This window comes from Euleptes europaea, chromosome 10 (genome assembly GCF_029931775.1).
Source record: "Euleptes europaea isolate rEulEur1 chromosome 10, rEulEur1.hap1, whole genome shotgun sequence".
Taxonomy (NCBI): domain Eukaryota; kingdom Metazoa; phylum Chordata; class Lepidosauria; order Squamata; family Sphaerodactylidae; genus Euleptes; species Euleptes europaea.
The window spans coordinates 13,035,233-13,055,198 of record NC_079321.1 but is presented as its reverse complement, the minus strand read 5'-3'; the positions used below and the strand labels follow the sequence as shown (position 1 = coordinate 13,055,198).

General features: G+C 48.5%; 1 protein-coding gene across 1 annotated transcript; it reads left to right on the top strand.

Moving 5' to 3' along the window:
* Positions 1-12,066: 12,066 nt before the first annotated feature.
* On the top strand, positions 12,067-16,027 carry NUDT15 (nudix hydrolase 15). The gene is made up of 3 exons (XM_056856855.1): positions 12,067-12,215; positions 14,713-14,909; positions 15,858-16,027. Exons 1-3 carry the CDS (start codon positions 12,067-12,069, stop codon positions 16,019-16,021), a joined length of 510 nt encoding a protein of 169 aa, XP_056712833.1. The 3' UTR covers positions 16,022-16,027.
* Positions 16,028-19,966: the final 3,939 nt, after the last annotated feature.

Here is a 19,966-nt window from a genome sequence, read left to right as displayed (position 1 = left end):
GTTTAACTGAACACTGCGGAGAGCTCTGTATACAACACAAGAAGCTGCCTTTCAGAGACCACTGATCTAAGTAGCTCAGTATGTTCTGCTCCCACTGGGAGCAGCGTTTCAGGCTCTCAGGCAAACACAGTCTTCCCCTGTACCTGTCATCCAAGATCTGTTTTTGAACTGGAGATGCAAAGTCTTCAGACTTGAGAGTTTTGCCACAAAAGCACAAAACCCCACAAAGATACAATGCTCTTCCGGTGAGCCATGTGCTTAGGGCAGTGGATCAAATGCTTCAGAATACAGAGAAGTATGACATGCTCTGATGCGTTTTCTGGGCCACTGGTAGTGGACAGAGTTTCTTCAGAGCCCGATCCTTACAAAATCGTACGCTTCACGAGCCATAACCCTCTTGGGAATAGACAAAAGGTCATAAGCCTGTGCTAAGTCCTTGCCCTTTGTACACACCACCTGTCGACTACCAACTGGATTGTTTTGGTGAGGTCCTTGGATCAGTCCCACCAGAATAAGCCACAGTCCCGGTGCACTATTGACAAGATGAACTTGACTATCTAGAGCTCCACCACTGAGTCACAGCTCCTCACAAAGGTGCTGTCTTCGTCCCATAGCTTGGGGCAGGGGGATCAAATTCTTCAGTGCAGGGAGAGAGGTGTGACGTGCTGCAATGCGTTTTTCTGGGCCGCTGGTAACAGACAGACAGTTTCTTCACAGCCCTGAGCCTTGAAGAATCTTATGCAGCCTAGCCACAATCCATAACAGACAAAAGGTATGCAACCCAGATGCACAGCCTCTCTCCAATTAAGGTCAAAGAAAGCACTCAGAATATTTAACATGGTGATACATTTCATTTCTAGCAGGTTTGTATGTGGGAGGTATATACACTTCCTGTGCAGCACCAACCAAGAATTTAGTCTCAAGCAGAGATATGAAATTTCCAAGAGTTTTGCTGACCCCGCACCCTGTTGCGGACCTCCAATTCCCCCTCATGCTCTTCCTTGTATCCCAGGAGCAGCATTTCAGGGGGGAATTTTGAGCTACAGTGTGGTGTGGTGAGAAAATCATGCTCTGCAGACACAAAACCCTTCCAACCCTGGAAACCCTCCACTAGATCTAACCCTACATTTGCAACAACAAAAAAAGGAGTTGTTAAAGAGCAGTAATATTACCAAATAAATCTGCAGGGGATGTACACTACTGAAACACCATTTTCCTAACAGAAAACAAGCTTCAACAACACAGAATATCTTGAAATAAACATTAGAGAGTAGAAACATCTAGTTTTCACACTGTCAACCTGTATTTGTTTGCATTTGTCCATATGACAAAACTCCAAACTGCACTACATTCTGTATTTTGCGACTATGAACAGGTTCAACACATGGTGACATCTCATGATGCTCACGCCAATCGATCAGCAGTCATTTATTAATCTTAAAGAAGTTCATTCGTGAGAAGGCTTTAAGAGGGGAGTGGACATATTCATGGAAGAAAGGGGTATTCAGGCTATTAGTTAAAATGGATACTAGTCATGCTGCATACCTATTCTCTCTAGTATCAGAGGAGCATGCCTATTATTTTGGGTGCGGTGGAACACAGACAGGATGGTGCTGCTGCAGTCGTCTTGTTTGTGGCTTCCTAGAGGCACCTGGTTGGCCACTATGTGAACAGACTGCTGGACTTGATGGGCCTTGGTCTGATCCAGCAGGGCCTTTCTTATGTAACCCAAATTTCATGTGCGTTATATGAGGCAGCCAAATTCAAGCAGAACCCTGGATCTCATACATTTAATAAGTAATGATTTATTGTAGAGCAAATGTGTTTTCAAAAAGGTACAAGTTACAGCATGTGTATTTGTAATCTACAGATAAGCTTTTTAGGGGGGGGGATTAGTGTCTCTATTTGACACCAATGAGTCAATCTCAACTTTGGCTCATGGACTAAACAGGGATATCTAACAAGGCAGAATCGACTGGCCACAGATGGTGGACTCAGTGCCCCCCCACATTCCCCCAAATGTAGATCTCTCAAGCCCGAAGGCTGAACACCCACCCCTGTTCTATAATGAACACTAATAAGAAAGAAAAGTTTAAACCAGCTTTAAGTCAAACACCAATCGAAACATACGACTACTCCAGTTCACAACAGAATAATCTGCCTGAAGAAGTTTTCAAGGAAAGTTAACACTATTTTTTTTTAAAGGATGACTGTCTGGATCCCTTTTAAAACAAAAGACAACAATGGCTCACGGTGCAGTCCTAAGCAGAGTTACACCCCTGCAAGTCCACTGAAGTCCATGAGCTTAGGAGGCTGCAGCTCTGCTTAGGACAGCACCGTTAGGGTCTTAAATCACTGGAATGTAATGTATGAGCTCTCGTTAGCCACAGCTCACTTCTTCAGATACCTGAAGAAGTGAGCTGTGGCTCACGAAAGCTCATACCCTGCTAGAAAATATTTTTGTTAGTCTTTAAGGTGCTACTGGACTCTTGCTCTTTTCTACTACTGCAGACAGACTAACACGGCTACCCACTATGGAATGTAATGGAAAGGGAAATGCCTTTAAGGTGCTACTGGACTCTTGCTCTTTTCTACTACTGCAGACAGACTAACACGGCTACCCACTATGGAATGTAATGGAAAGGGAAATGCCTTTCTGGAGTTCTGAAGCGTTCCCCTCCTACACCCATACCATAGTGATGGTTATTAGTTACAGGCTAGTCTACAAACTTGTTAAACCAGATCTATTGCAGCAAGTTCCTAAAGCAGATATAATCTTATTACAGCCTGAGAATCCCTTCGTTGATTAACCCACTGGTATGCTGTTCGTCAACAAAGAAGACACATAAAAGATACTCCACAGAAGTCAATCTTCCTTCTCCAGCAAGTGAAAAAGCCACTATCCTGACTATCTTCCAGGAGCATTCTCAGACTTTTGGTTAAGGCTGTCTTATGGCCAGTACTCATAAGCCCCTTTATTTATTTTGTTCTTTTTTGGGGGGCACAGTTTTTTCTCCATAGTAAGATTTGATATTTTTGCAGAGTTTTAAATTATAACCCATCCTGAGGATCCAGACAGGCTACTGAAGCAGAACTTTGGTCGGTCAGGTTAAAAGTTCTTCTTAATTCAAAATCCTGTCACCTACAGTGGCCATGCAGCCACTTCCAGAGCCCCCACAAGGCAACATCCCTCCCTCACTGTTTGCCCCACAGCAAACAGAAGGATCCTGCCTCCAAACATAGGCGTTCCATTTTTCTACTAATGAGGGTAATCCTCTATTAAAGCTACTGGCCATTTCTGCACGTTGCAGCAGCGTGTTGCATAAATTATGAATTGTGAGAAGAACATTCTGTACAGAATCTACCGACAATCCATTTCAATCTCTGGCACACAACTTGCAGTTTTTCCACCAACATCGCATACCAGGTGAATGCTTTCCCTCCAAGACCTTTCCCCCACTTAGTCAATGCCAGATGGCACCACAGAAGTCTGTAGATGTAAAATTAGGAAGTGTTTTTATCCCAACATGTGGCATTTCACACTTGCATTATATCAAACTTCAGCAGCTACATTATTCACTCTGGTTTGGTGGGGGGAGAATCAATTTTGAGCTCTCCAAAGACTGCTTAGAATTTTCAGCATTCCAGTTTTATCCTCAAACTTGGTCAAACACACACACCCCTCCTTCAATTGACTCCACATGATCTGAACAAACAGTAGTGGTCCCCAATAAAAATCCTTTAAGGCAGTGGTTCCCAACCTGTTCATTTACCTTATTTATACTCCACCTTTAAAAACATAAGAAGAGCCATGATGGATCAGACCAAGGTCCACCAAGGTCCACTGTTCACACAGTGGCCAACCAGGCGCCTCTAGGAAGCCCACAAACAAGAAGACTGAAGCAGCATTGTCCTGCCTGTGTTCTACAGCACCTAATATAATAGGCTTGCTCCTCTGATCCTGGAGAGGATCAGTTCTCTCCAGTGGGGTTCTCTCCAATGGAGACCCAAAGCATTCTATATCATGCTCCTTCATTTTACCTTCACAACAACCCTGTGAGGTAAGTTAGGCAGAGTCTGAACAACTGGCCCAAGGTCACCCAGCAAGCTTCCAAGGCAGAGTGGGGATTTGAACCTGAGTCCCCCAGAAACTGAGGGCTACAGAGGCCTGGAGGGGGAACAAAGTTATTGTAAGGGGTCCACAAATCCATATGCCCGCCAGGCATTATCGTTTTTCTCTCTGTATTATTGTGCATTTCCTCAGTCAACAGATACATATAGTACAACTACTATCAAGTGGAGTCCCACAAAAATTTGATGTTAAAAAGGGGTCCTCATAATCAAAAAGGCTGGGATCCACTGAGCAGTGTAGTGTTGTGGTTAAGAGTGTCAATCTAGTATCTGGAAGACCTAGATTCAAATACCTGCTTGTGTCATGGAAGCTGGTTGGATGGCCTTGGGCCAGTCACGCTTTCTCAGCCTAACCCACCTCACACGGTTCTTGTGAGGATAAAATGGAGAAGAATAATGTCAGCTGATTTGGGTCCTTATTGGGTAGAAAGGCAAGATATGTTAATTAAATAACTAAAGGTAGTTTCAGAGAGTAGCCGTGTTGGTCTGCCATAGAAGAGCTAGATTCGCGTCCAGCAACACCATAGAGACCAACAAGATTTTCTGGGTGCAAGCTTACAAGAGCCTGACAAAGGGAGCTTTGACTCTGAGATCAGAGGAGCATGTCCATTATATTAGGTGCTGTAGAACATAAGCAGGATAATGCTGCTACAGTTGCATTGTTTGGGGCTTCCGAGAGGCCCCTGGTTGGCCACTGTGTGAACAGACTGCTGGACTTGACGAACCTTGGTCTGACCCAACATGGCCTTTCTTATGTTCTTATGACTCTCGAAAGCTCATACCCCGAAACTCTTGTTGGTCTCCAGGGTTTCCAGTTCCCTTTTCACCACTGGCGGGAGGTTTTTGAGGCGGTGCCTGGGGAGGGCGGGGTTCGGGGAGGGATTTCCATGCCATAGAGTCCAATTGCCAAAGCTGCCATTTCCTCCAGGTGGACTGATCTCTATCGGCTGGAGATCAGTTGTAATAGCAGGAAATCTCCAATAACAACAATATATGTAATTTCACAACGATGACTTGAATATACAATAACCATGAGACTCAGAACCTGCTATGGTCAATTACAAGCTCTGATACATACATTCTGCAGGTAGGCAGATAGTGGCTATTGTATATTCAAGACATCGTTGTGAAATTACATATATCGTTATTCTTTAGAGCAAGCAGCGTGCTGTTTTTTTGTTTAGCTATCACTTCGTTGCAGCATAGTTTTTTTTTTATTTCACTAACTACCTGGAGACTAAACCGAGGCTGTCGTACTTTGGACATATTATGAGAAGACCAGAGTCACTGGAAAAGACAATCATGCTAGGAAAAGTTGAAGGCAGCAGGAAAAGAGGAAGACCCAACAAGAGATGGATTGACTCTATAAAGCAGGGGTGGGGAACGTCAGGCCTGGGGGCCATATAAGGCCCGCGAAATCATTTGGTCTGGCCCTTCATGGGTCCTAGCAGATCTCTAGCTCAGAAGGATGCTGTTCTGCATGAATCTCTTGGGCCCAGCTGGGGACAGCAGAGCTCAAAAGCGAGTCGCTCTATGTGGCAAACACTCGGAGCCGTCTCCGGTCGTGCCTCTTGGCTAAACGTTTGACCAAATATAGCAGGCAACTTTTTAAGTTGATAATTTTGTATGGCCCGCGAATGATGTTACAAATATCCAAACGGCCCTTGGCAGAAAAAAAGGCTCCCCACCCCTGCTATAAAGGAAGCTACGGCCCTCAATTTGCAAGGTCTGAGCAAGGCTGTTAAGGATCGGACACTTTGGAGGGCTTTGATTCACAGGGTCGCCGTGAGTCGGAAACGACTTGACGGCACTTAACACGCACAACTACCTGGAGGCTGGCAACCCTATTGGTTGCCACTAAGGTGCCACTGGACTCGACTCGAGCTCTTCTGCTGCTTTAAGGGGCTTCACGACGGACTCTCTCCCCTTCCCCTATTCAAAGAACAAGCAGTTGCCACCCTCCACTCTTGGTTCTAAAAATAGAATTTTTCTCAAGCAGGAAACTGGGGGGGGGGGGAAGAGAGAGAGAGAGAGAGAAAGGGGGCGGGCTGGGACGCCTTATAGGGCAAATATCCACTTTAACAGGGCACGAAGGATTAGCAGAACAAGGCCTGGCCAGGGCTGCTGCGGGCGAGTCACGGACCCTGATCTTGGGCGGCGGGAGAGGCAAGGGCCGGTCCGGGTCTCTGCCTCCGGGCGGGCACCGAGGAGAACTCCAGGAAAGCCCCGTGACGGAGGGGGAGCGGTCAGGGGAAAGGAGAAGCGGCCGCCGCCGCCCCGCCGTCGTCCTCACCTTGGCCGCGGCGCTCAGGGCCCCGTGGCGGCCTCCGCTGCCGTCCCTCAGCCGCCTGGCAGCGGCCAGCACTGCCCGGCCGCAGATCATGGAGGCGGCCATGGCTGACCTCCTTCCTCCGTGAGGAGCCGCTTCCCACCGCCACGCGCCTGCGCGGAGCTCGCGGCGCCACCGAGAGGGGTTTCAGGAGCGGCTCGTCTCCCGGCTACTTCCGCGTCCGGGCTGAGCGGCTTTCCCACGCCGACTCCCGCAAACGCGGAGGGACAACCATAGAGAAGCCGGGGGATAGAGTGGCGTCGCTCGCCTCCATAGACAAAAACAGCCGGAAAAAGATTTTTTTATGTATATAAAGTATATATATACGTATATGTATATAAAGTATATTTTATGTATATAAAGTGCTGTCGCAGCTGATTTATGGCGACCCAGAAGGGTTTTCAAGGCAAGAGACTAACGGGGTTTCCGCACTTTGTATTCCCAGCGATGTATTAAGAGTTTGAAAATGTTGTAAAAAACATCGCTTTAAAAGGGTTTTTGGATACCACGGCTTATAAATGGTCGGAAGACGTCTTCACAGCTAAAGGGGCCAAAGTGCGAACAGTATTTTTTATAACGTTTTCAAACTCTTAATACATCGGTGGGAATACATAGAAAGTGCGAACACTAATTTTTATAACGTTTTCAAACTCTTAATACATCGCTTGGAATACAAGTGCGGTAAGAGGTGGTTTGCCATTGCCGTCCTCGGTCTGCAAAGCAACCCCTTCCTTGGTGGTTTCCCATCCAAGTACTAACTATGGGTCACCCTGGTACGCTTCCAAGCTCTGACGAGCTCAGGTTAATCTGAGCTATTCAGGATGCTCCAGTGAGTGTGTTTCAAAGTGCCCTCAAGTCACAGATGATTTATGGCGACCCCGTAGGGTTTTCAAGGCAAGAGACGTCTGGAGGTGGTTTGCCATTGCCTGCCTCTTCGGAGCGCACTCTGGTATTCTTTGGAGGTCTCCCATCCAAGTACTGGCCAGGGCTGACCCTGCTTAACTTCTGACATCTGACGAGATCAGGCTAGCCTGGGCCATCCAAGGTCATCAGAAGTATTTAAAGAGTGCCATTATTGAAAGATGACTATGAGTCCCCATCCTCTCCACTAAGCCCAGCGACCTGTAACTAACTGCATTTGCTCAACGTTTACTTTGGAAGCTGTTTGGGGCCAGTACCTTTCCTTTCAGAAAACTCTGGCAGCCTTCACACAGAGGTTTTGCTCCCAGTTTGGCATCTAAAACCTGAATAGCTGAGGGGGTATCCATAAAACAGTGTCTCCTCATCACCCCCTTTGTGGGTTTTCCCTGGTTTGTTATGATCTTTTTCTAAAGGTTATAGCCCAAGCACCTTTTGAACACCATGTGGATAGGAAAGTAGGTTTTTTTAAGCTGTCCTGCCCACACTGCTACAGTTTGGGGACTTAAAAAAGTGTTACAACAATCTGTTGCCAGTCACAGTTCTTCTGAATTCTCAGCTTTCATTTTTTTTAAAGCAAGTCTCTAGCCCTTGAGGGAATTAAATTAAAACTAGGAATTCAGAGGAACTGGTAGACTGCGGCAATTGTTTGCGATATTCCATCAGCACTGGCCTCCCTACCCTACTCTCCCCCACCTTTTTGCCTGTCCTGTTTAACAACTAATATGACTGTCCGCAGGCCCTGCAGTGGCCCTTATGCCATAAAACGAACTTCATTCTGCTTTATTGTGTAATATTTATGGGGATGTAAAATTGTTGCTTTTGTAAATGGTTTTATTTTTATCATTTATTGAAATGTTATTGTATTTATTACATTGATTATCATGTTGTGAGCCGACCTGAGCCTGACCTTGGCCGGGGAGTGAGGGCAGGATACAAAACTAAATAACCAAATAAGGATAACCAAATAAATAAAGTTATTGTATGATTGTGATCTAGCCCTTCATTGCTGATAATTTTTCAAAATAGTTTAGAGGGGGCACTGGTAGCCATGGGGGACTGAGGCAAGGAATATGTAGAGAAAACTGCATTGTGGATAGAGTTGCCAGCTGGCCTGGAGAAAAATGTCCTTTTTTAAAAATACAGGCGTACTTGTTTACCAGGTGGAGGTATGCCATGAAAAACTTCAGCTGCCCATTTCTATGCATTATTCTTCTATTAAATGGACGGGTTGTTTTTATCCCAACCATCTGGCAGCTGTACAAGTGGATGTTCCAGTGCCACTGAGGATGTTGCATGAGAGCTGGCAGAGAACAGTCCGTGTGTGGAAGATGACATAAAGCTCCTATGTTTCACATACGGAAAGTGGAACACTGATGTAGACCTGAAATGTTAAGGCTCGCTGCCTGCGAGCCCAAGATGGATATATTCTCAAAGGCTGTTCTCTACTTCATAGTTCATCTATATGCTACACTGAAGCTGTGTGTGTTACCAAACCTGCTTCCCTTTTGTTAAAATAGAACCAAATGTTTATTCTCACAGTACACATAGCTGTAGATATTATAGGTTATATCTGTAACTGCAACACATTCACCAAAATTTACTATTTAGGTGGGCAGTTATTAGTAGGGGAGGGGGTGCAGTGTCTGTGAGGAAGACCCATAGCCAGAACTTTCATGTTGAGGGTGCATGAGTACACTGAGAGGGGTTATGCTCACCAGGAATTCATCATCCTAACCACAAGACTCATTAAGCAGTGCCTGATTATGCCATGGGTGCGGGGGGGGGGGTGGTCCAGCAAAGTCATGGAGTTGAGCCTAGTGATGTCACATTGAAAAGCTGTATTCATAGTAGTACTTCCACACACATGGTATCTGCGTGTAGTCATAATCACGACCTTTTGAAGAGATGGACTGTTTACCAGAATAAAGGAATTATAGAAATTAAATTCTTGCTAAGGATAAAATATAGTTGAGCTTTCAGTGCCTGTTGTTGCTTCCCATCTCCTATTTATGCGTGCAGTGGTTGCCACAATCAGGCATACGTAGAAGTCTTAGAAGCGCACTCTCTCTCTCTCTCTTTCTTTATACACACACACACACACACACACACACATATACTCCTGTAATATGGCACACCACCTACTATCCAGGAAAAAGTGATTTGCTTATGAACACTGTAGGAGCCCTTTGTTGATGTAATTGATTCACCTACATGCTTCTGTCAAGAGAAGTTGCAGATCTTAAGACTGAGGTGAACGATTCAAAATTGTTGGGAAAGGCCTGGATGGGTGAATAGGAAGATAGCAGTTAGTCAATACCTTACTTACTAAAATGGAAGATTCCTATTATTACACCTGCACGCAAATCACTTTCTCTGACCTAGAAAATTATCCCCTAGTACCAAGCAGGTGGATGTCTGCGGTTATTGTGTAGTAAGGGAAATGTACTCTGCACCTGTGCAAAGAGTTTGCAACCCAGGTATTTAAATAATTGGTTATTCTTGGCATATTTATTTATATCCTCCCAAAGACCTTATTTTTCTGTCGTGAGAAATGACTGCCTATATATTTTGTACTCCAGCTCTTTTCAGCGAACAATTTCCTTTTCTGTACAGAGAGGTTCGGGTGTTTAAATCTTCCTGAGCATTATGTCTCTTTCAATTCTTTAGACCTATCCCAGATGTGGTGTGTGTGGCTTGAGGACAGGAGCTTGACAGTGGTTATTAAGTCTGTGGCCGAGGAACTGACATGTGATTTTAGGGTGGGTTTGCATATAAAAAACCTACAGGATCCATATAGATCTGTCTTTAATTTTGTTTACTGCAGCATAGAGACAACACAGGCTTCTGAAGGAAAGGCATCTTGTTAGTCTTTTAGCTGCCACTGGAAGACTTTTTACTGCCACAGACTGAAAAAAAAGAAAGAATTATTCCTGTCATGTGGGTTGACTAGGGTTGCCAGCTGGCCTGTAGGAAAGATGTCTTGCCCCTTTCGCAAAGTTGTGGAAAGCAGCTGCTGAATGGCATGGCAGTAAAGGACTCTTAGCTTGGAAAGAAGGAGGTTAAGGGAACACGTGATAGAGGTCTATAACATTATGCATGGTATGGAGAGAGTGGACAGGTAGCTTTTCTCCCTCTCTCATAATACTCGAATTCGGGGTCATCTGCTGAAGCTGGAGGGTGAGCGATTCAAGACAGATAAAAGGAAGTACTTCTTCACACAACGCATAGTTAAATTGTGGAACTCCTTGCCACAGGATGTGGTGATGGCTGCCAACTTGGAAGGCTTTAAGAGTGGACATGTCCATGGAGGAGAGGGCTATTCATGGCTACCAGTCCAAAATGGATGCTAGTCACTATGCATACCTATTCTCTCCAGGGTCAGAGGAGCATGCCTATTGTATTAGGTGTTGTGAAATACAGGCAGGGTAATGCTGCTGCCATCGTCTTGTCTGTGGGCTTCCTGGAGGCATCTGGTTGGCCACTGTGTGAACAGGCTGCGGGACTTGATGGGCCCTGGTGTGATCCAGCAGGGCTTTTTTATGTTCTTATGGAGGAGAGGGCTATTAATGGCTACCAGTCCAAAATGGATACTAGTCACAATGCATACCTATTCTCTCCAGGATCAGCTCATACCCTACCAGAAAATATTTTTGTTAGTCTTTAAGGTGCTACTGGACTCTTGCCCTTTTCTACTACTGCAGACAGACTAACACCGCTACCCACTGTGAATTATCTCCAGGATCAGAGGAGCATGCCTATTATTTTAGATGCTGTGGAAGACAGGCAGGGTAATGCTGCTGCCGTTGTCTTGTCCGTGGGCTTCCTCCAGGCCCCTGGTTGGCCACTGTGTGAACAGACTGCGGGACTTGATGGGCCCTGGTCTGATCCAGCAGGGCCGTTCTTATGTTCTTATTATGCTGCCATTATTAGGATTGCCACTGCAGCCGTATTGTTCGTGGGCTTCCTCGAGGCCCCTGGTTGGCCACTGTGTGAACAGACTGCGGGACTTGATGGGCCCTGGTGTGATCCAGCAGGGCTTTTCTTATGTTCTTATGGAGGAGAGGGCTATCCATGGCTACCAGTCCAAAATGGATACTAGTCACAATGCATCCTTATTCTCTCCAGGATCAGAGGAGCATGCCGAATATATTGGGTGTTGTGGAAAACAGGCAGGATGGTGCTGCTGCAGTCTTCTTGTTTGGGGGCTTCCTAGAGGCCCTTGGTTGGCCCCTGTGTGAACAGACTGCTGGACTTGATGGGCCTGGGTCTGATCCAGCAGGGCCTTTCTTATGTTCTTATTCTGCTGCCATTATTAGGATTGCCGCTGCAGCCCTCTTGTTCGTGGGCTTCCTGGAGGCCCCTGGTGGGCCTCCGTGTGAACCGACTGCGGGGCTTAGTAGCGGGCCTTGCTCAGACCCAGCAGGGCCCTTCTGGTGTTCTTATCCAGCCGAGGCAGGACAGGCCTCCAGGCCAGAGGGCCACCCTCGGCCAGGCGGAGGGCGGCCTTGCAGAGGGCTCAGCCGCCGGAGGCCACGGGAGAGCGAAGGCGGGCCGGCCGAGCCAGGCCTCCGAGGGGAACGAAGCAGGCCCGGCCTCCTCGGCCCCCTCAGCGCCCCGCAGGCCCGCCTCTTTTCTCCGGGGCCTGCTAGGCCGCGGCGGGCTCCGAGGGCGGCGGCGGCGGCGGCATGGCTGGGCGGCAGCGGCCCGGCGTGGGAGTGGGCGTGGGGGTGGTGGTCACCAGCCGCGCCCACCCGGGCTGCGTCCTCCTGGGCCGGAGGAAAGGCGCCGTCGGGGGCGGCACCTTCCAGCTCCCCGGAGGGCGTCTGGAGTTCGGGTAGGGCCGGCCGGCCGAGGAGGCCTTTCTTCTCCATGGAGTACCCCCCCCCCAAAAAATACCCCCACTCGCGCGGGGTTCTTGTCTCTTTGTGCAGGGAGCCGAAGCGGCAAAGAGCTTGCTGCTGCGGTTGCCAACCCCCCCCGATGGGGCCTGGAGTTCTCCCGGAATTGCGGCGGGTCTCCAGGCTGCAGGGACCCCAGCCCCCTGGAGAAAGGGGCACTGGTCGTGAGAATGGCGGTTTTTAAGCAGAGGCGAGGTGGATTTCAGTTGCGAAGAGGTGGATTGCAGTTATGAATCAGAACCAAGGAACTTGGAACCTGATAAAAATGTCAGCAATAATAATAATAATAATAATAATAAAATCTGTCAGCAATGCTGATTCTATGAACAGGCGGTTCCTGAGAGGGAGGGCATCTTGGCCATCTTCTGGGCATGGAGTAATGGTCATTGGGTGTGTGGGGGGGGAGGTAGTTGTGAATTTCCTGCATTGTGCAGGGGGTCGGACTAGATGACCCAGGGGGTCCCTTCCAACTCTATGATTCTGTGGATGCTAGTCATGATGCATGCCTATTCTCTCCAGGATCAGATGAACATGCCTGTTGTATTAGGTGCCGTGAAACACAGAACAATGCTGCTGCCGTCGTCTTGTTTGTGGGCTTCCTAAAGGCACCTGGTTGGCCACTGTGTGAACGGACTGCTGGACTTGATGGCTGATCCAGCAGGGCCTTTCTTATGTTCTTATGTATACTAGTCATGATGCATACCTATTATCTCCAGGATCGGAGGAGCATGCCTATTATATTAGGTGCTGTGGGACACAGGCAGGATAATGCTGCTGCAGTCGTCTTGTTTGGGGGCTTCCTGGAGGCACCTGGTTGGCCACTGTGTGAACAGACTGCTGGACTTGGTGGACCTTGGTCTGATCCAGCAGGGTCTTTCTTATGTTCTTATGAGAAAACAGGCAATTTTGGAGGGGGGGGGGTCACATCAATGCTGAGCTCACCCCTTTCCTTAAACGCACTCCTCACCAGGCTCTGTAGTAAAACGGATAGTAAAGAGTTAACTGGGACCTGATTATGGGTTGGAGGAAAACTCCACCCCCCCTGAACTGTTTCTCTTTCATTGCATTCAGTTTGTGTTAATTTTGATTTCAGTTGTAATGAAGAAGTTGCGTTGTATTCTGCAGTTCATGTCAGTACAGGATTTACTTCATGACCGTAGCGAGATTGCAAAAGGCTTCATCCCCAAATCTCCAGACATTTCCCAGCATGGAGCCGGCAACCCTCCAGGCACCTGTGAAAAGCCTTTTATTAGGGCCCACCAAGTTAACTTACAGCAAGTGCTGTGAGCAAGCTTTTGAGTTCTCCAGGTCTCTTGGTTAGGCAGGTTGGCTGTTCTGTACAAAAATGGGATATGGGGGTTAGGAGAACCTAGTAAGCTGTTTATTTGGGGGTGGGCATTGTCCTCAGTGAACTCTAGCTGTGCCTAGTGGCAATCCCCCCTCCCCATTTGCAGATCTGCATGCATCCAAGAAAGGGAAAGGATTTCTCAGGGCATCATGCTTCAAATGTGCTTCCTTGTTTATGTTCCAGAGAAGGAGCCAGCTATCGGGATCCTGCCCTCTGTTGCTTTTGGCATTCCCAGAGCAGGCACTGTTAGATACCCAGAGAGTGATGTTACTGAGGCTGACTAACCTCCTTAACTAACTCTGATGAAAAGTGGTTATTGAGATGAACAGAGTAAAATCCCGTGGACAAAAGAATACAGCAGCTACTTTGGCAATTAGAAAAAAATGCTTGTTGGGATTTTTCTAAATAATGAAGTATCTGTTGTGAACTCCCAAACGACTGATTATCACTGTTGTACCAAATCCCTCTACTGATGAAGTGAGATGTAGAGGCTCACTTACCCTTATCCAGGAACGTCTTGTCTCTGTGCTTATAGGATACATTCTGTCTCTTTTCAGCCAGAGAGGCACCGTATTGCCTTTCCCTCCCTTTTGAGACTTGTGCAGAAGACGGGGAAAATAGCAGGTGAACACATGAAGCTGCCTTACACTGAATCAGACCCTTGGTCCATCAAAGTCAGTATTGTCTACTCAGACCAGCAGCGGCTCTCCAGGGTCTCAGGCAGACGTCTTTCACATCACCTACTTGCCTAGTCCCTTTAACTGGAGATGCCGGGGATTGGACCTGGGACCTTCTGCATGCAGATGCTAATATTCTGTACAAGGTTAACTTGTACTGCGTTTAACCTAGCAAGCATGTTCCACCCCATTCCTATACAGTCTTTCACACAGATCCCAAGGAACTTTTTTCTGTGCCATTTGGTCTGTCTCTCTCACACATACACCATGTTACTTGGATGCTGGTTGGTTAATGGTTGGCTTTTCTGATGCTTCAAGTTGCTAGCTTCCCTCCCCCATTCCTGCTTTTTATATTGCTCCGGTCTTTCACGTTTCTTTAACTTGTGTACTCTCTTCTTACCTGTCTAGTGAGAACTTGGCGGAATGCGCAGAAAGAGAAACCTTGGAAGAAGCCGCTCTACACCTAAGAAATGTCCGCTTTGCTTCAACCGTAAATGCTGTTAGTATGAAGGACAACTACCACTACGTCACTATCGTAATGAAAGGAGAGGTGGATTTCAATTACGAATCAGAACCAAGGAACTTGGAACCTGATAAAAATGAAAGTAAGATACTATATTTTTCAGTGTGCGTTGTTTACTAGTTTTCCATCTCTCCTGTGAGGGACATACTTTCCAACATATATGAAAGTGTACATTTTGTGCACTTGTACATGCTCTCCAGTGTGACTATATTTAAGTTCTTGGAGGGTTTGTTTGTTTTTTTGCTGACAAGTCACAGCTGACTTATGATGACCCTGTAGGGTTTCCAAGGCAAGCGATGTTCAGAAGTGGTTTGCCGCTGCCTGCCTCTGCTTCACACCCTTGGTATTGCTTGAAGGTCTCCCATCCAAATACTTGCCAGGGTGGAGGTTGAGAGCGTGTGACTGGCTCAAGGTCACCTAGCGAGTTTCCATAGCAGAGTGGGGAATGAGATTTGAAACTCCTGCCGTAAGGCCAGGTGCCTCTTTTATCACAACTTAGAAATATTAGACATACCTCCAAGCCCTAACTGAGCAGTTTCTTGATGGCACAGGGCAAAAGGAGGGACAGAGTTGGTTGTTCCTGCTCCATGTTATTACATAGGTAAAGGTCCCCTGTGCAAGCACCGAGTCATTCCTGACCCATGGGGTGACATCACATCCTGATGTTTTCTAGGCAGACTTTGTTTTATGGGGTGGTTTGCCAGTGCCTTCCCCAGTCATTTTCCCTTTACCCCCAGAAAGCTGGGTACTCATTTTACCGACCTCGGAAGGATGGAAGGCTGAGTCAACCTTGAGCTGGCTACCTGAAACTGACTTCCGTTGGGATCAAACTCAGGTCGTGAGCAGAGCTTGGACTGCAGTACTGCAGCTTACCACTCTGCGCCACGGGGCTCGTATGCTATTACATATTGGTTGTAAAATCTTGCGTCTTACCAATGCCTTTTAAAATCTGTAGGTATATCTACAGAGTGACAGTAATCTTGAAACTAACCAGCTTCTCTTGTGACACCTTTTACTCTCTGCCACATAGGTTGGAAATGGGTGAAATGGGAAGAGATCCCCTCAGCAGATCAACTGTTTTGGGCTTTACGCAGCTTAAAGGAACAAGGTTACGATCCTTTCAAAGAAGACTTAAGCCACCTGGTGGGCTACACTGGAAATCACCTTTACATGACAAAAGATAACTCACTGTAGTGTGCACGAACTGTTTACACAGAGAGCTATTTTTATATAATAAAGAGTTCTAGCACATCCCTGCAAGCCTAAGTTTTCTCTAGCCAAAGGCTGGCTTCTGTCTCCGCCACTGACAGAGGTTTGTACAATTGGTGAACACAACAGCAGTATGTCATCAGAAAGCATTGTTATAGCAGGGTTTCCACTCACTGAATTGTAACACAGGTCTCCCCCTTGCAGCAACAAACACCTGCTGGATGGCTTTTAAACAAAAACATTCTGCATTGCGGGAGAGGGAAGCTGCTTAAGAGAAACATACGAACACTGGAATCATATTCTACTTGCTTTGGGTATGTTTTAAGTAGAGGTACCCTCAATCAGTACAACGTTCAACATTTATGTCTATTATCCTCTTCCGAACCGGTTGCAGCAAAGATTCCGTCAGGCAGAAGAAAGGAAGAACTTAACTTAGGGAACCTCTAACTATTCGTCTAGCAGAAAGTCCCAGGTTCCCTCTTTCGCATAGGAACTATAGTGGGGAAAACCAGTGTTTTCTCATATGAACTAGTGGGGAAAACCAGTGTTTCAATGATTGTTGCAATCTTCTGCACTCTCCTAGTTCTAAAAGCTAAAGGTCCTGTGAGGGTCTCTGTCTTTGTGTCTCTGCTTTCCATCACCTGCGGTGTTATCAGTGAACTCGTAAAAGCAGTTCACACCTTCTGGTCTCAGGCGCCAGGCCTGATGGCCCATGTATCTTCCCCCCCGCTGTTCTTCCTGCCAGTACTCCCTCAGGCCGGTGCGGCCTTGGAAGTGTGATAGCCGCACCAGACTTCCTGGGATCCGTCTGATGTTTTGTATTATGCCAAGCTTGTAACTTCCCATAACAATAAGTGTGAACCCCAGTGCCCCAGTGCCCTGGAGTCAATATATTCTGTAAACCCGTATAGCCCCTCACTTGCAACTTTCTACCTGTGCCTGTCTCATCTCCTGAAGGCTTCAATAAATCTATTGTTTCTGTATCAACGTCTGAGCAACTGATTTGGAGAAGCAAACTCAGAGAGGGGGATCTCTCACATTAAGTTGCAAGTCCTTGCCTCTCGGACTGCAGCTGTACCGCTTTGGACAGAATGTCAGCCGACGAGGACACCACCCCTAACCCCGATGCCCCCAAGGAACCGGACGAGCCGGAGAAGCCGGACCCGAAGGAGGAGGGAGCCAAGCCAAAGAAACCGAAGGGTCGCGCACCCGACCAAGATCGGGACGGACGTCCCCGGGGGCTTACTTATTGGCTGGACTCTCCCAAGGGCTGGTCGCTCTCGCGGACTGCGGCGAAGGATCGCCGGTTGGCCTTCCCCAGCACGGGACTCGAAGGGGACCCGGCCCGCAAAGAGGCCCTCATGGAGGAAGAACGAAAGCAGTGGCAGGAAGACCGCCGGGCTATGCAGGAGCAGATGGAGATCATGCAACGCGTAATGGGTGAGATGGCCACGACCCTAGATGCGCTGAAGTTGCAACCTCCAGCCGGTGCTCCCCCAGACGGGGCGCCGGTAGTTCCGCCCGCAACCCCTGCCCCCCCGGCCCGTCGGGACCTGAAAGTCACGTATGACGGGTCGGGAGACCAGTTGACCTTTTTTATGGTCCAAGTAGACATTTTTATGCGGGAACAAGGCCGAACCTTCGTTTCTGAGGAGTCCCGGGTGCAGTACGTGGCTTCCTTACTGCAAGGGGAGGCGGCTGCCTGGATGGTGTTGCAGTATGAACTCCGCTCGCCGGTGCTGCGAACCCTGGACGAGTTCATGGTAGCACTCCGAAACCGTTTTGAGGACCCGACTCTGGGTGAGCGGGCTAAAGCCTCCCTGATGCAACTGCGCCAAGGGACTAAGTCGGTGGCGCAGTATGCAAGTGAGTTCCAGTCACTGGCTAGCCGAATTCTGGACTGGAGTGAAGCTACCTTGGTACAATGTTTCAGGGAGGGTCTCAACCCAGACCTCCAACATTGGGCCTTCATGCAAGGGAACCCCCCGGATGTGGAAGGTTGGGTTCGCCATGCTGCTGACATCGAGAATCGCAAACAACTCCTGAACTTGTCCAAGCAACGGCTTGGGCGAGACCCCAGGCCCCGAGGTGACCGTGGCCGGGAACTCCGGCAAGGGGGTGGCGGGGGTCTCTCGGCCGCGGAACGCCGCAAGCGGTTCGAGGCCGGCGTCTGCCTGATCTGCGGGGGAAAGGGTCACTTTGCATCGCAATGCCCCTCTCGCTCAGGCCGTCCGACCCCCCCCCCGCCAAACCCAGGCCGAGCCGACGAAACCGGCCGCCGACAGCCAGCCTCGCCGCAGAAGTGGACCACTGAGCCGGCGCTCCGGCGCACCCTCCGCTCTCCACGCGCGCCCCCAGGATGGGGCATCCGACTCTACGGTCCCATCGGGGTCCCGGATTACAAATACCGTCTTTGATTCGGACGGCTCCCCGGAAGCCACCACCCCGTCCCCCTCTTCCAGCGAGGAGGAAGAGTGGGAACAGCCGGCAAAAAACGCCGTCGGTCTGCTGTAGAGGGGGCTCCGCAGCAGACCGTCCCTATCGTTGTGCAAGGAGCTCCACCGATGGTAAGCGCCCAAGAGGACAATGTATTTGTGCGTGTTCATCTGTCCCTACCCAAAGGGGGTCCCCCGTTAGAGGTCCCCGCGTTGGTCGACTCGGGGTGTGCCCGCACCATGATAAATGAGGAAACTGCCAAGAAGTTGGGTGTCCGGCGCAAGCGGCTTCCGGGACCCCTCCGTTTTTCCCAAATGGACGGGAGTGACTTTAAACGGGGCCCTGTGACCCACAGAACTGCAGCCGTGATTATGTCCGTGGGGGAACATTGGGAACGGTTGTATTTCACCATCGCCCCTATTGTAACCCCTGTGGTGTTAGGGATGAACTGGTTAAGGGGACACAATCCCTCCATTGATTGGGTTAAACGGGTGCTTTCCTTCCCCGAAAACCCCTGTGGGTTGCATGACAAGGAACGGGTACTCAGAACTCCAGCCGCCGCACTGGTAGGGTCCCCCGCCCCAGTCTCTCCTCAATTACCCTCTGAGTACTCGCAGTTTACTGATGTTTTCGATGTTAGAGAGTGCGACGAACTGCCTCCCCACAGAGAAACGGACTGTGCCATCGAGATTGTAGGGGAAGGCAAACTGTCTAAGGGAAAGGTTTACCCCATGAGCCCTAGTGAAAAGACTGTATTGCGAGACTATCTGGATGTCAATCTGGCGAGGGGTTTCATACGCCCCTCCAAGGCTCCTTATTCAGCCCCAGCTTTCTTTGTAAAGAAAAAGACGGGAGATTTAAGACTGTGTATTGACTTTCGCAGACTGAACGCAGTCACCCAGTCTAATGCTTACCCCCTCCCTCTTATTCCTGACCTTCTAGCACAATTAAAGGAGGGCCGAATCTTCACCAAATTGGACTTGGTAGAAGCCTACCACCGCATTCGCATCAAAGAAGGAGACGAACCCAAAACGGCCTTTTCCAGTTGTTTTGGGATGTTTGAGTACCTGGTCATGCCGTTCGGACTTTCGGGGGCTCCGAGTGTCTTTATGCAATTAATTAATGAAGTTTTGCATGATTTACTGTTTCGGGGGGTGGTGGTATTTCTCGATGACATTCTTATTTACTCTGAGACCATGGAAGAACATGTGCGCCTAGTGCGAGAAGTGCTCCAGCGGCTGCGGGAGCACAAACTGTATGCTAAGGTGTCCAAGTGTGAATTCCACCAACCTTCTATTACATTTCTGGGGTATGTGATTTCCCACCAAGGGTTGGAAATGGACCCCGCCAAGGTCCAGGCGGTGCGGGACTGGGAAACCCCCACTACCCGCCGCCAACTTCAACAGTTTTTGGGGTTTGCCAACTTTTACCGGAATTTCATTCCCAACTTTGCCCAAGTTGCGCTTCCCCTCACTGCCCTGTTGCGTACCAAGG

Excerpts from the sequence above, each read along its gene's own strand:
- NUDT15 (XM_056856855.1), top strand. The coding sequence starts at position 12,067 with ATGGCTGGGCGGCAGCGGCCCGGCGTGGGAGTGGGCGTGGGGGTGGTG. Across the intron at positions 12,216-14,712 it reads GGAGGGCGTCTGGAGTTCGG|TGAGAACTTGGCGGAATGCG; the intron begins GTAGGGCCGGCC and ends TTACCTGTCTAG. Across the intron at positions 14,910-15,857 it reads GGAACCTGATAAAAATGAAA|GTTGGAAATGGGTGAAATGG; the intron begins GTAAGATACTAT and ends TCTGCCACATAG.